The sequence below is a fragment of the Centroberyx affinis genome, unplaced genomic scaffold, assembly GCF_046629955.1.
Source record: "Centroberyx affinis isolate AG114_WGS23_722 - 3 ecotype Tasmania unplaced genomic scaffold, CSIRO-AGI_Caff_v1 ptg001791l_1, whole genome shotgun sequence".
In the NCBI taxonomy this organism is placed as follows: domain Eukaryota; kingdom Metazoa; phylum Chordata; class Actinopteri; order Beryciformes; family Berycidae; genus Centroberyx; species Centroberyx affinis.
In genome coordinates, this window is record NW_027280181.1 from 122,460 (window position 1) to 136,683 (window position 14,224).

The following is a 14,224-nucleotide window of genomic DNA, read 5'->3' on the forward strand; positions in this document are numbered from 1 at the left end:
GTGAGCGTGATTGTATCAGGGATCCTGATTGGTTGAGGCGTTCAGGAAGTGGGGAATGGCCAATCAGCAGTGAGCGTGTAATGTAAGGCACGGGTTCGGCGGGGGGGGGGATCAGGTGATTTCCCCCCCCCCCCCGCCCGCCCGGACGTGTAATAAATGTTACTGCGTGAACATGAACTGTGCAAAGAACCCAGAGAGTAGTGAATAAATTAGCTGCTTCCTGACTCGTCTGTTTGTAAAGCGCTTTTTCATTCAGTCTCCATCTTTGACCCTCAGCCTCACTGTGGTGTTTCTGCAGAGATCAGCTGTCAATCAAACATTGTGGGCGGAGCTTGGATTTTCTGTCACTGCAGTTTGAGTTTCTCTTCTGTCTGTCTGTTCAGCCATGGTGGCTATCACTGCTCATGGTAACTACCCAGTTCTTCTTCTACTGTTTATTCCGAACAAACCGGAAACGTGAAATCACTTTCCCAGGAAAGAGCGACCAGACACAGACAGGCTGTTTAGAACAGACAGTGGAAAAGATTTTAATAAACTGGATAGAGGTTGAATCACTGTTGTGGTATAGAACACGCAGACAGAGAGAGAGCAGCAAAATGGACATTTATTTAGATGAAAATGTTGCAGATTATTACCTAAAATCAATACGTCTTGAATTCTTCATGTTGAGTTGGGACACAAAACCACCTGACTTCTGCTCAGTCCGGGTCTCAGTTGTCTCAAGGCTGAAAAATCCTTCTTTAACCTCTTCATCTACATCTGGAGTGGATTCATCAGTCAAATCTTTCACTTGAACCTGAGTCCATTTCAGGGCAAGAGGAGGTGTTCTCAATACTTTGTAGACTGACATAGAATCAGTTTTATCCTCTCAGATCGAAATACATGAGACGATTAAAGAGGACGAGGTCACTGACCCAAGATCAGTGATAAATTCCGATGACAAAAAGCACAAATAACAAAACAAGGGTCATATAAGCACATCTCACCTCACAATAAAGAAACAAACACAAACAACAACATTAATCAAGATGACAAGCAAAGACGCAACCGGACACCAGAATCTAAATCACTGCCATCTAGGCAATGATGAGGTTAATAAAATCAAAATCTTATAGAATTTTGTAGTAAATTTCTAGTATTTTGTCTTGGTTTCAGTCAATATGGGGAAAATGTAAATCTATATGCTGCACCTGAGGGTCATTTGATGTGTAATTTAATCAGATTATGATTTAGTCAGATTAAGATAATAATAATCTTTATTTATACAGCACTTTTCAAATCAAAGATACAAAGTGCTTCACATTCAAGGGAAATAAGAGTGATAAAACTAGAAGGCAGAAAAAATAGAGCCATACTAGCAGATTATTGGCTGTAGGGAGTTGAGGAAAATCCTTCAAAATTATTGTTCTGAATGTGAGAAGTCAGCTTGTTTAACCCACACACACACACACACATAGTATTTACATGTATTTAAAACACCCTCTTTCTTATCAGTCTGAAAGTATTGACAATGAGGTTTACTATAAATTTGTATTCTATAGATTTCAGATGGTCAGATGGTTGAACTGTATTTGACAGATAAAAAAGGAGCTGTGGTTTTCCCCACTCTGCCCAGCAGGTGGCAGTCTTGTCCAGTGTAAAGCTCTGTGGAGCCCAGAGGAAAACGCTCAGGATCAGTTTCATTAATTAGAAGTGCAGACAGCGGTCGGGCCTGATGAGTTTTCCTGCCAGCGGCTCCTGGGGAATCAGCAGAAACACGTTAATTATGACCGACACAAGTCATTAAGAGAAAGGACCTGCGAGGCATCTTTCTTCATGTCAGGTGTTTGGTGTGTGGAAGGTAAGGCATTCTGTCATATACTGGATAAATATCTTTATGATATATATATGTATGTATACAGATGTAGCCATGATAGAAGTCACATTTTTTTTTACTGTTTTTGCTGAACTTCTGCTGCACTTTTGCTCCAGTAAAGAGGAAAAATCTAGTTTTTCTTTATCCCACTACTATTGGAGAGCGGTTTGTGTGTTTGTGTTTCCCACCATGGAGGAGAAAAGAGGAGAGGAGACAAGGAAAGGAGAGGAGAGAGGAGAGGAGACAAGGAGAGGAGAAGAGGAGAGGATATAAGGAGAGAGGAGAGGAGAGGAGAGAGGAGACAAGGAGAGGAGGAGAGAGGAGACAAGGAGAAGAGGAGAGGAGGAGAGAGGAGAGGAGACAAGGAGAGGAGAGGAGACAAGGAGAGAGGAGGAGAGGAGAGGAGGAGACAAGGAGAGAGGAGAGGAGACAAGGAGAGGAGAGAGGAGAGGAGGCAAGGAGAGAGGAGAGGAGACAAGGAGAGGACAGGAGGAGAGAGGAGAGGAGACAAGGAGAGGAGAGGAGGAGGTTATAAATTTTTGTTTCCACTTATCAGTTGGAAGTCAAAAGGAATGATCTGGTAACTAGCTGGCTGAGTTTTGTTTCATAGTAATAAATTAGAATACTAATTAACTGTATCTAATGTGTGTAGATCTGCTGTAATAATGCAGCATGGATAGTTTTCTTTAGTAGCTACTGCTGTATACAGTACTAATGCAGGACAGATGCATGATGGGGGATTTCTGCAGTCGTTGCCACCTTATCTGATTTCAGTATTTGTTATTTAATGAAATTCAAAATGTCTGCTAAGTTCCCCAGGAGATCATTTGCTTCAGCATCTTCCTCTTTTCATAAATCCCTGATCTGCCCCCAAGGAAACTGACACAGGACACAAAAACACCAGCAGGCCCGGCTCAGAGATTATCTTTGATTTTAATTGGACAATAATTACAGGATATACATAGTGTTTCATTGAAACAAGAGTGTAACACTGGTGGGCGATGCCCTCTTTGCTCCTGAGGTCATGAGATGGCTGACATACTCTCCAACCAACATGTGCGTAAATAACATTTTGTCGATGCGGGTCACGTTCAGGAAAACCGGGCGCGTTTCTGCCGCCGAGTCGGTCGCAGGATCGACTCGGCGGGACGACTCGGCCGATCTGTCAGACGAACGCTCCGAGCTCTGTGGTATCGGGGTAAAATCAATAACAGACAGAAATTCACCAGCTTGTTTTGTTTTTTACAGCTCCAATGCGTCAAATTGCCAAAAAAAAGAATCCAAACAAAAACAAAGCGTATATACAACAGATATATACATATATGTACATACAATATTATATAAATATAGTAAAATAGATTAAATTACATTGATTTCACGGTCTTCCATAAATAGTCGCTGGACAAGAACAGTTTGGATGATGTGTTAAGTTAGTGTTGGAAGCACAGTGCACCGTCACGGGACAGGCTGTGTCCCGGCGGGAGGCTCGTCCCGCCGGGCGTTCAAGTTCTTCTTCGTGGAACATTTATAAAGCACAAAACTGCGCAAAAAACACTCAAACTGTGACAGACTCTCCTAAGCTTTTTCTTCGTCGACATGTTTGGTTGTGTGCGGCCTCGGTGTTAAAGAGTACACCTGACTTTTTTTTTTGTTTTTTTTGTTTTTTTTGTTTTGTCTTTCTTTTTGCAAGTTTAACAGGTACATTACAACCACTGCATGTGGTCAAATTCAAAGTATTCTCCCATAAAGAAAAGAAATGGAACGTACCCCCCCCCCGCCCCCCGTCGTCAGGGGGGCGGAGCCTCCCGGTCTCTAAGCAGTAGTGTCGTCGCTGCGCGCACCGATCCAACGAGATCTTCAGTAGGTTATAAAGAGTAAATACAGTTTTTTTTTTTTAAAGAGTCCTCTCATGAGATGTTCTGCAGCTCCCAGTGTCGGGTTCGAGAAGGCAGGTTCGTCCACTTACACTATAAGTTTTACAAGTAAAGCTGACACTATAAGCAAGGTCACAGAGCCTTGGTACGAATACTGAATAGGCGGTCTAGTCGTTCTAGTCGGTCTAGTCGGCCCGGCCCGTGAAACTGACCGTCTTTTTTCACGAGTGTGCTGAACAGTAAGTGCTTTTTCAATATACAAAGACGTTTTACAAATACGTGTTTTTTTTTTTTTTTTTTGGCAAAGTAAAAAAAAAAAAAAAGAAACAAAAATGTTGGAAGGAACTTAATTGTCCTTGAGGAGAATCTACTTTTCAAGTCTGCTGCCTCTTTTAAGTCGATCTTTTTTTTCTTTCCAGGAGGTTCAAGTTTGCGTACGGATTTTAGTTGTTGTTGTTGTTGTTGTTGTTGTTGTCGCTGCAGCCACACACACACGCACACACATCGTACCTGAGTGTAAGCTGCTGTTTTCGAACTCTACGACTAACTCATCCCTGTTTGAGGCACCTTCAAATGTTTGTTTTTCAGCTGTACCATAACTACAAAAAAACGTTAAAAAAATAAAAAATAAAAAAAAAAGAACGAGCAAAAAACGACAACAAAAAAAGTAACGATAAAAAGAGCAAAACAAGTAGAATACCATCTTTGTGGCCTAACAGCATACTGTACAAAGTTCGGATACATTCTCTTGGAATGGCATGGTCTGTCGCTCAGGGGTCGAAGCCGAGCATCAAGTGAGTTTTTTGTGTTTTTCTTCTTTTACAATAACTTCAGTCTTCATTGGTTGCGCAGTCGTAGCAGTCCAACGCCCCCCTCCCTCTCTCTCCTCCTCCTCCTCCTCCTCCTCTCTCTCTCCGGCAGCTTAGTGTCCGTCGGCGTGGCTGTCCTGTTTGGCCGTGGCGTTGTGGATCCAGTCGAGGATGATGAGGCTCATGCTGCCGATCATCACAATGAAGCCGCAGATGAGGAAGATGGTGGCCTGGAGGGGAACGAAATGTACATTTAAACTGACGTTCTTATCCGAAGTGACGTATACGGATTCCAATAAGCTTCTGTCAAGAGCTTTCACATGATGGAACGCCTCCTCTGGCGGCCATGTTGGAGGTCCACAGCTTTTGGGCAATAATGGTTTCTAAACTAAAGACTTGGGGCGGTTAATTAGCGGTTAGTCTGTTTCTGACTGAACTGATCATTTCATCACTGATCCATCTGATTGATTTAGTGTTTAGATAATGTCAGCTTGTTAGCTAGCTAACCAACACTGTCTTGTTGATTAGCATACTAGCTAACGTATCTAGTAGGAGCTAGTGTTAGCGCGTTAACATTAACATCGGTTACTGTGCTAAATTAGCCTGCTGGCTAGTTAGCTAGCAAACAAAGTTAAAAACCAAGTTTGTTTTGGTTAACTAATCTAACTCTTGTGAAGCTACAACTCAGAGTGTTTTGTAACCTAAATTTGGGAACAAATCCACTTTATCAGACTATTCAGTTTTACTAAACTGTAAAGTAAACATTACAGACTTTTCCTTTTTCTAGGCTAGTTGTTATATTTAGATGTTATTTATCCAGCAGTTGGACCTCCATGATGGTGCCAGTTGTGGTTTCTAGTAAATTTCCAGCGACAACTACAAAGCTCCTGTCGACATGAGAAACCGGTTCTGTCCACTATCTAATATACTGTATCGTGTAAGATAGTGTGGATTTACATGGCAGCCAATTCAAAGAGCCGAGATGGAAATAAGGAAAGCTATGTAAATTCACTGCATTATCCTTCAATCAGTCCTTCAACCCCTTACAGACATACTGTATGTAGCTGCATGTATTTAATGTAAAATTGAATGAAAGGAAAGCACTGTGGGTATTATAACTGACTCCTTACCCCGATCTTTTGCACAGACTTCATGGACTCCTTCTTGACCAGTTTGATGTAGAAAGCGGAGGGCAGGATGAAGATGAGCATGGCAGCAGCAGAGGCACCTGGACCAGGAGGGGACGTCGCATTTTAGTCACCAATATTACTGTTTGTGACACTTTTTAATGACGTTTTCTAAATCCTACTCTACACACACACACACACACACACACTACTCACCGATGAAGCCAAAGATGTCCCTGATGGTGGGAACGAAGATGACCAGAGCGTTGGTGCTGGCCAGCAGAACCACGGTGATGATGGTGTGGCGGATCCAGCTGAACTCCTTAGAGGCACACAGGAGCTGGTTGACCGAGGTACGGATCTACAGGGAGAGAGAGAGAGAGAGAGAGAGAGAGAGAGAGAGAGAGAGGAAGGTTAGGACCAGTTTATAACGTTTTTTTCCGCTTGGCCCTTGCTTCTCTTTTTGCTTACATATTAAGTGTTTTCAACATTTCTCAGGCTTCTTTGGCTCCGCCCACTGAGGTTTTTAACTCAACCAATCGGATTATTTCTGCCTCTGAGAAACGTCTGTATAACTAAAACTACAATCTGCCCCATGGGGAGGTCAGAGGTCACCTACAGATCCATCCTACTGCCCCGATACTACTTATATCAATATTATAACGCTATTATACACGACCCCAAATCTTATTCATAGTCATAACTGAGAACAGATCTGAGCTTCACTTCAGTTTCTTTAGTCACTTACGGGGAAGAGCACCACGGGCACGGTGAGGGTGACGGCGGTCAGCACAGCCAGGCGCACGATCAGCAGGATCACATCGAACTTGTAGACTTTGGAGTAAGTGTGCAGCAGCTCGGGCTCCACATGTACTGTAGAGAGAGAGAGAGAGAGAGAGACACACAGAGAGAGAGAGAGAGGGGGAGAGAGAGAGAGAGACCTTCAGACCGACAGCACACAGCTGGATTCAGCAGTATTACGAAATGCTTTGATGGGATCTGGGTCAGATTTCACAAATGGTGAATGTTTTATCGCATGCAAATGCCAACTTGGACGACTCTTTTTTTTACCGGTTTGCCGCATCAGCACATTTCAGACAACATCAGGCGATCACAGAAAAGTAGACTCAGTGCAATGCAACGACTCAAAAAAGAGCGAGGAAGCACAACCACAATTTTGAGCTAAAAAAAATACTCTATACAATATTCACTTTTTGCATATTTATTGGGGCACACGCTATGAACTAATGCTTTTTGGCAAGAAAATAAAGGCCTTCATCAGTGTGAATTAAACGAAACTTACAGAAATGCTCATGTGTTTTGTGGTGTGCGTTTTTCCTAAAAATTTTAGATGTGCAACCTCATGAATAATTAATTTAATCTGCTTTTCTGCGATTGAAAGCCTGTCTAACATTATCTGACGTGTCAAAACTCGCCGAAACGCTTTAGTGCTTCCTAGCATGTGAAATGTTTTGTATCGAGTCATTTTTCTCCCAAAAAATTTTGCATGTGCTACCTCACTCTTTTTCTGCGTAGTCATACTGGATTTGCTGGTTTTTTTTGGGGTTTTTTGCCTAAGCGTTTCCTCATACACGAATCCCACTGTTGCAGCACGCTTCTTTCCCACACGGTTGACGGGAAAAACCACCCGCAGATACTTTCCTGAACTTTCCCGGCACTCACTACTATCTCTTCTAAGGTGTCAAACCCCACCCCTCTGCTCCTCCAAGCGCGCTAAAACAAACGGCGAGATGCATTTCCACGTGCGACTTGACTCAAAGTGAAACTATGCAGAATTTCTAATCTGTTTCCCCCCCTCCCCCTCCCTCACTCCCTCACACTTGACTTGGCGTTGCGTTCTGCCCCGGTCACGGTGGGTGAGGAAGTCTTGGTCTTGCACAACTGGTTTCACGTTCCAGGAACACACACCGATGTTCCTGCCATGACAAACACCGGCACCAGCTGCACGGGGGGGAGGGAGGGCTTTTTTCCGCAGCCTTACATAACAGGCCCGAGTCCCGAGTCCCACGTCCTCGTCCCCGTCCCCCTCCCCACGCGTTTTGTCCCACGTCTCCTGGACTCACTGATATCCTCTGTTTGGTTTGGACCCCGCCTCCGGATACTTCCTCCACGCTGTGTGTGTTTTGTCTGCACTGAAATGTCCAATCGGGCCGTTTCAGGGCCGGCCAGTGACCGGCTGTAACCCGCTCTGTTGGTTGTTCTCCAGTTCCCTGTTTGCTCCTGTTCCTTATCCGCTGCCTCTCGGAGGTTTGGGCAATTTCTGATGCGGCGTCACTCCACTTTTGAAGCAGCCGAAATAGTCTGTGCACAGCTAGAGTCTGCAGTGTGTGTGTGTGTGTGTGTGTGTGGTAATGCATGGAAATCTACATCGCCGTTTCATATCCTCCTCCTCCTCGATTTATCGTCATATAAGAAGAAACTTTAATGATCCTTGTGAGGAATATACTTCTCTCTGCTTTTATTCTTTTCTTTTCCACATCTCTTCTCACTTTGTCTTATATCTTTATCTGGGATTTTTTTTGTTCTACACTCTCAATTAGAGCATCAGCTAAATGCCGAAAAGCGTAAAACTAAAAAATTACACATATGTCATAAAATACCCCCGCCTGTGTGTCGATATTCAGGCATAAGTGGCAGATTTTTTTTTTTTTTTTTTAGAAACTCACCGTTGAAAGTCAAATATCCGAAGAGAGCGGCCAGCAGGTACATGATGAACATTGCCAGGAAGGAAACGTTGGCCACGCCCTGCATCTTCTTACGGGAACGGCTGTTGGGGGGGGGGGGGGGGGGGGGAGAGGAGGGGGGGGGGGGGGGGGGATATGTTAATTTAGACACAACACCAGAATAATCTTTGCTCTTTCATATCGATGAGGGAAGTTCTTGAATTATCTAAGAGTAGTAACATGTTGTCCCATTCCTAAAAAAACCACACTTGGGAACGGTGATAAGAAAAGCACCTGTGCACATTTGTGTGTGTGTGTGTGTGTGTGTGTGTGTGTGTGTGTGTGTGTGTGTGTGTTCCTGTTTTGCTATCCTTGTGAGAACCAGTTTGAGTTTTAGACTTTTGGACGTTTTTTGGTCGTCACTTCTTCAAGGGATTAGTTCAGGGTTAGGGCTTGGGCATAGGGTTAAAATTAAATTATAATTAAGTTTAGTTTAAGTTTAAGGGTTAACACTAAGGTTTAGGTTAGGACAAGAGTGTGTGTGTGTGTGTGTGTGTGAAGACTCACTCTTTCAGCTCCTCGTACATGGGCAGGATGGCGGGGTGGCAGACGAAGGCGAAGGTCAGGATGGGAACGGCGTAGACGGTCTGAAACAAAACAAGCCACAGTGTTCAGCAGCTGGTTCACACCCAGACAGACTGGTGACAAAGGGTCGTATTGTCACTGAGATAAGTCTCATACAGTCACAACAACTCCACAGGTTCACTCCACTAACACAGTCTGGTACTTTTTAAAGGAAACTGAAGCTTTTGGTTGACACTTCCACAGATTAAATCCTCTGTATTGTAGAGATATCTGTCACATTGATAAATTACAAAAGATAAAGAATGAAGAAAGTCTATTACAGTGAAAACAACTGAGTTTAAATCCACAGTGTGAAAAAAGTGCCACCTTCTCTAAAATGACACAAAATGCACGAAATTAAAAGAAGTTCTGGTACTTTTTAAAGGAAACTGAAGCTTTCGGTTGACACTTCCACAGATTAAATCCCCTGTATTATAGAGATATCTGTCACGTTGACAAATTACAAAAGATAAAGATAAAGTCTATTACAGAGAAAACAACTGAGGAGTTTAAATCCACAGTGTGAAAAAAGTGCCGCCTTCTCTAAAATGACACAAAATCCTCTGCATTATAGAGATATTTGTCTCATTGATAACTTATAAAAAGGTCAAATTGTGAGTCTGTTGAGTCTATTACAGTGGAAACAACTGAGGGGTTTAATTGCAAAGGGAAATATCCACTGTTTGAGAAAAGTAAAATGGCTTGACGGCACAAAATGAAGACAAATGTTGGTACTTTTTTAAAGGAGAGGAAGGCAACCGCTGCGTTTTTCTGGGACTTAAAGTGCTTAGAAGTGTAGTTTGAGCTTTGTGACTGAGTCCATCTGTTATTCTCTCAGTCAGTGTCCCACATGTGGCATCAAGAGACGCCAAACGTGCCGCCAAATCTTAGTTTCACTCTTACTATTTTGATGTGTGCCAGCGTTCCTATGACACAAAATGAGTCTATTTTTTTTCCAGTAAATAAATCCCTCTGTTCTGTGTGGAAAGGTGGGAAGTCGCAGATTTCATGGAAATACTTGAGATTTGTTCAGACTCAGAACGAAACAAGCAAAGTCGTGTGTCGTGTGCCATGCTGTTCACCATGGAAACGACAAGGGAGAGTGTGTGTGTGTGTGTGTGTGTGTGTGTGTGTGTGTGTGTGTGTGTGTGACCAGAGTCCCGACAAAAAGACAGCAGACTGGAACCTTCAAAGTTTACCGATATTCAAACGATTAGGGTTTTTTTTTCGGAGGAACAAACTCATCAATTCACTGGATTTTTTTTTAGCCTTTTTGTTTTTGAGATGTTTATACCTGAGAGTTGAAGACGAAGTATTTTGGCGTGCAGACGTCATCGCTGTAGTCCACGGCCGTGGTGTTGAGGTGGGCGGCGGTGGCGTTCAGGACTTTGCTCATGGTCTCGTTCAGAGAGTCGAAGTCTTCCGGCAGAGGACACGGGATCTGGAACTTCTTGTAGATCACCTGGAGGACCGAGAGTAGGATTTGTTTTTGTTTTTATTAGATTCTAGAGCAGGTGAGAGATGGCTGGAAAAGTCAGTTTATTTTTCCACTTTTGCACCTTATATAAATAAACGTCAGTCCTTTTTCTGCCTCTTTTGGATTTCTTCCTTTGTGTTGTTGGATTTCTTTTTTTGTTAGAATCTAATAATTCGATAAAACACAGTAGAGACAGACAGGAAATACGGGTGGGAAAGACATGTTTTGAGTTGAATGTATTTTGTGAGTCATAATCAAATTCATATTTTATTCCAGGTGAGCTTCTGTTTCATCCGTTTCTGGGACTTGAAGTGCTTACAAATCTGGTTTGAGCTTCATGAGTCCATCTGTTATTCGCAGTCAGTGTTCCACATCTGGCATGAAGAGACGCCAAACGGGACGCCAAAATTCAGTTTCACTATTACCTTTTTTTGATCAATGCCATATTACACAACTTAAACCTATTTTCCAGTAAATATGTTGTTTGTGTGTGTGGAAAGGTGGGAAGTTGGAGATTTCATGGAAAAACTGAGATTTGTTTCCTGACACACACAAGCGAGCTCGTGTGGCACTTGGGGCTGCTGTTTCGCCATGGAAACACGAGACGGAAACACACAACACAAGGGAGAGAGAGAGAGAGTGTGTGTGTGTGTGTGTGTGTGTGTGTGTGTGGAATGAGGAAGGGGAGGAGAGGTTTTACTCACCACAATCAGGAAAAACACCATGCAGAGCAGGGAGAAACCACTAGTGTAACCCAGGTAACCTGAGGGGGAAAAGCAACAAAAAAAACCAACACATGTTATGACCCGAAATGTTAAAACGTGAGCGGTGTGTGTTTACGAGGGGGCTTTTATTTTGAAGCTTTGAAATGCACTTTTTTTTTTTTTTTTTAAAAGAAGTTTTATCACTTCACGGCGAGGTGGAGGGAGTGTTTCAAGATTTACAACTCTTGCGCACATGCAAGTGCGTCACCAACCCCACTGCCTCTCCCCTGCGCAAGTATTTACACAAGCATCTGATTTCACAACACACACACACACACACACACTCTCTGCTTACCAAGGTTCCTGAGGAGTGAGAGCGGCAGGATAATGATGACAGACACCAGCAGCACCAGATAATCTCCATTAGCGTACCATTCTCTGAAACACAGTGAGACGGAAGAAAAAATGTCAGTGATGCTAATAATAGTAATAATAATAATAATAATAATAAGTGCCAAGTCTCCCTCCTTCAATACTCTTGCAGTTCCTCTGTATAAGCTCACATGATTTAGTGTTTTATAATCTGTCACTGTCTAATGAAATCTTAAATATGTAATTAAAAGATTTGCCATGAATCACTTTGATTGGTTTTCCTGTAACTGATCATCACTCATCATTTCATATTCATCGCAATTCATTTTTGCAGTTTTTCATCTTTGTAATCCATCGATCTCTCTGTCTGTACCAGGGTTTTTACAGTTTGGGATTTTTTAATAGTTTTTTTTATGTCAATTTCGGTTTATTTTTTTACTCAGTTTTCAGTGCGGCTTTGATAGTTTTAGTTTAGTTTTGATTTAAAAATCTCCACACAAAATGTTTCCTCTTTTTTTACCCTGAACATAAACAAAAAGACTAAAACAAAAAAAACATTTGACGTATGTTTTATGTTTTTATTTTGGTTTAGTTAGTTGTAGACAAGATCGTTTTTGTGTGTATTTCAGTTTACGACTTAACGCTTTTTAACACCAAATTTTTTAGTTTTATTTTACAATAATAACCTCAGTCTATACATGTATGAATCCATCGATCTATCTTTTATGGTACATACATGCATCATTATCCAAACTGAACAAACTGTTCAAGTAATCCACAACCTATGGGAACAAATTAGCTCCAGAAATGCACATTAAGTCGTCTTTCTGTCAAAAATTCATCACAATTCCTTTGCATCGTCAATATCTGTCGTTACACCGGGGTAGCGGCTGCTTCCAGCTCCCGGTCTGACACTTCCCTTGCAGTCGGTGTTTTATAATCTGACAGAAACCGGTCTGTGTTTTATAATCTGACAGAAACCGGTCTGTGTTTTATAATCTGACAGAAACCGGTCTGTGAAGCGGCTCCCGAGGCCCAAAACCACATCAATGTTTCAAACAGTGAGCTCATCCCGCGCTCCGTCTCGATGCGGCACCACTTCTTCTTCTAAAAGGGCTCTTTGAACGGAGAAACTGTCCCCTCAAACCCCCCCATCCCCCCCCCCTCCCCCCCCCCCCCTCATCCCCCCCAGCATCCCTCCTCTCTTCCACCAGAGGGACAAAGACGCCGCTTCACCTTCCCCGACGCTCGGCACTTGAAAAACAAGCGGCAGCCATTTTGCCTGATGTGCCACTTCACCTCAAGTGACTCTGCCAGACTCTCTCTCTCTCTCTCTCTCTCTCTCTCTCTCTCTCTCTCTCTCTCTCTCTCTCTCTCTCTCTGTTTCCACACCTCCGTTTCTAAACTGGATTTGTGTTCAGCAGTGTCGGGGAAAGTCTTCTGGGCTCTTCAGCTTGCCGTTACACCCAAACTCATCACTCCTATCTCTTCAGTTTTAAGTTAAATTGATTTTTCTCGACCCTGCAAACATCCTCTGGACAACGGGTCTCTGTCTCTGTTAGTTTTGTAGTAACGGCTAAAACAAGAAATCAGGATCAACGCCAAAATCAATTGTTCCTTGGCCTGAAGCCGATCTGTCCACCAGGTTTCATGGAAATCTGTTCCGTTTTTGAAAAAGTAACTAATAACTACTAATAACTAACTAATAATTACAAGAATTGCAAATATAACACGTTAAGTTACTTGGTACTGCAAAAAAGTAATCTGAGTACTCCAACACCCCCAACACTGGTGTTTAAAATGATGCATCCTGATAATAATATCACTCTATAGCTGGAGATATGTGAACGTGAAATGAAATGTATACAAAACAACCTTTGCTTCATACATTTTCTCAACTTTTTTTGTCCCAGACTCTTCCAAACCTGGAAATGCCCAAACACATTTTCCAGACTTTTCTAGACTTTTTTTTGGTCCATTTTTCTCAGCTCAGACCAGAAGCCGAACAGAAGATCTAGTCCCTTACCCGTTGCTGGCTCCCAGAAAGGCCTGGATGACGATGGGCAGCTCGTACTTGACGATGTAGAGGTAGCTTGACATGGCTGTAAAGATAAAACAAGTCGGTATATTTAAACTTCTGTCTATATGACTTTCTCAAAGCCATGAAAAAAAAAAGCAGCTCGGCGAGAACAGGACAGAAATAGCGAGGTCTAATATTTGGCGAGTTATTCCAAGGAAAAAAAAAAAAAGTTTCTGCACAAGCTTGTAGAATGACTCAAGGTTTTTACTGGAAGCTACGTTCCAACAACACACTTCAGCCAAGATTTCTGTTTTCCTTCTTTCTTTTTTTTTTTTCCCCCTCATCCACTCCAGTTTAGACACAGAGGGACGCTCTTCAGCTCGAGGAATAAACACCGGCCCACAAATTTAGAAAAGTAGTTCAATCACGGTTACGTAACTCTCACACAGAGGCGGGTAGAAAATAAGAAAACTAGGCTTTGGAGCCGACTTGAAAGGCATTTTCTTGGCGTTTTTTTTTTTTGGCCCGATCTGAAAGAAATTCTGGGGGTTTCCTCACCTCCGATGTTCTGCATGGTGATGGAGCAGGAGGCGGCGAGTTTCCCCGGCATCCCGAAGGCTTTGTAACCCAGCTGCTCGTAAACCAGTGACCCTTTGAACCGGAAAGATTACAGATTAG

The 14,224-nt window shown here is 42.7% G+C and overlaps 1 protein-coding gene across 1 annotated transcript; it reads right to left on the reverse strand.

Annotated features, from left to right (window-relative positions):
- Positions 1 to 2,769: 2,769 nt before the first annotated feature.
- Positions 2,770 to 14,191, reverse strand: slc38a2 (solute carrier family 38 member 2). The gene is made up of 11 exons (XM_071529448.1): positions 14,105 to 14,191; positions 13,553 to 13,628; positions 11,510 to 11,592; positions 11,155 to 11,213; positions 10,268 to 10,435; positions 8,917 to 8,996; positions 8,353 to 8,453; positions 6,414 to 6,538; positions 5,882 to 6,026; positions 5,669 to 5,766; positions 2,770 to 4,768 (listed from the first exon to the last, which is right to left on the reverse strand). The coding sequence occupies exons 1-11, from the start codon at positions 14,154 to 14,156 to the stop codon at positions 4,652 to 4,654; spliced, it is 1,104 nt and encodes a 367-aa protein (XP_071385549.1). The 5' UTR covers positions 14,157 to 14,191; the 3' UTR covers positions 2,770 to 4,651.
- Positions 14,192 to 14,224: the final 33 nt, after the last annotated feature.

What these genes read in the sequence shown, in the direction of transcription:
- slc38a2 (XM_071529448.1), bottom strand. Translation starts at nt 14,156, where the DNA reads ATGCCGGGGAAACTCGCCGCCTCCTGCTCCATCACCATGCAGAACATC. An exon ending in TGGTGTTTTTCCTGATTGTG is followed by an intron (nt 10,436 to 11,154) that starts GTGAGTAAAACC and finishes TCGGTCCTCCAG; the next exon opens with GTGATCTACAAGAAGTTCCA. An exon ending in AGTCTGTGCAAAAGATCGGG is followed by an intron (nt 4,769 to 5,668) that starts GTAAGGAGTCAG and finishes GTTCCCCTCCAG; the next exon opens with GCCACCATCTTCCTCATCTG.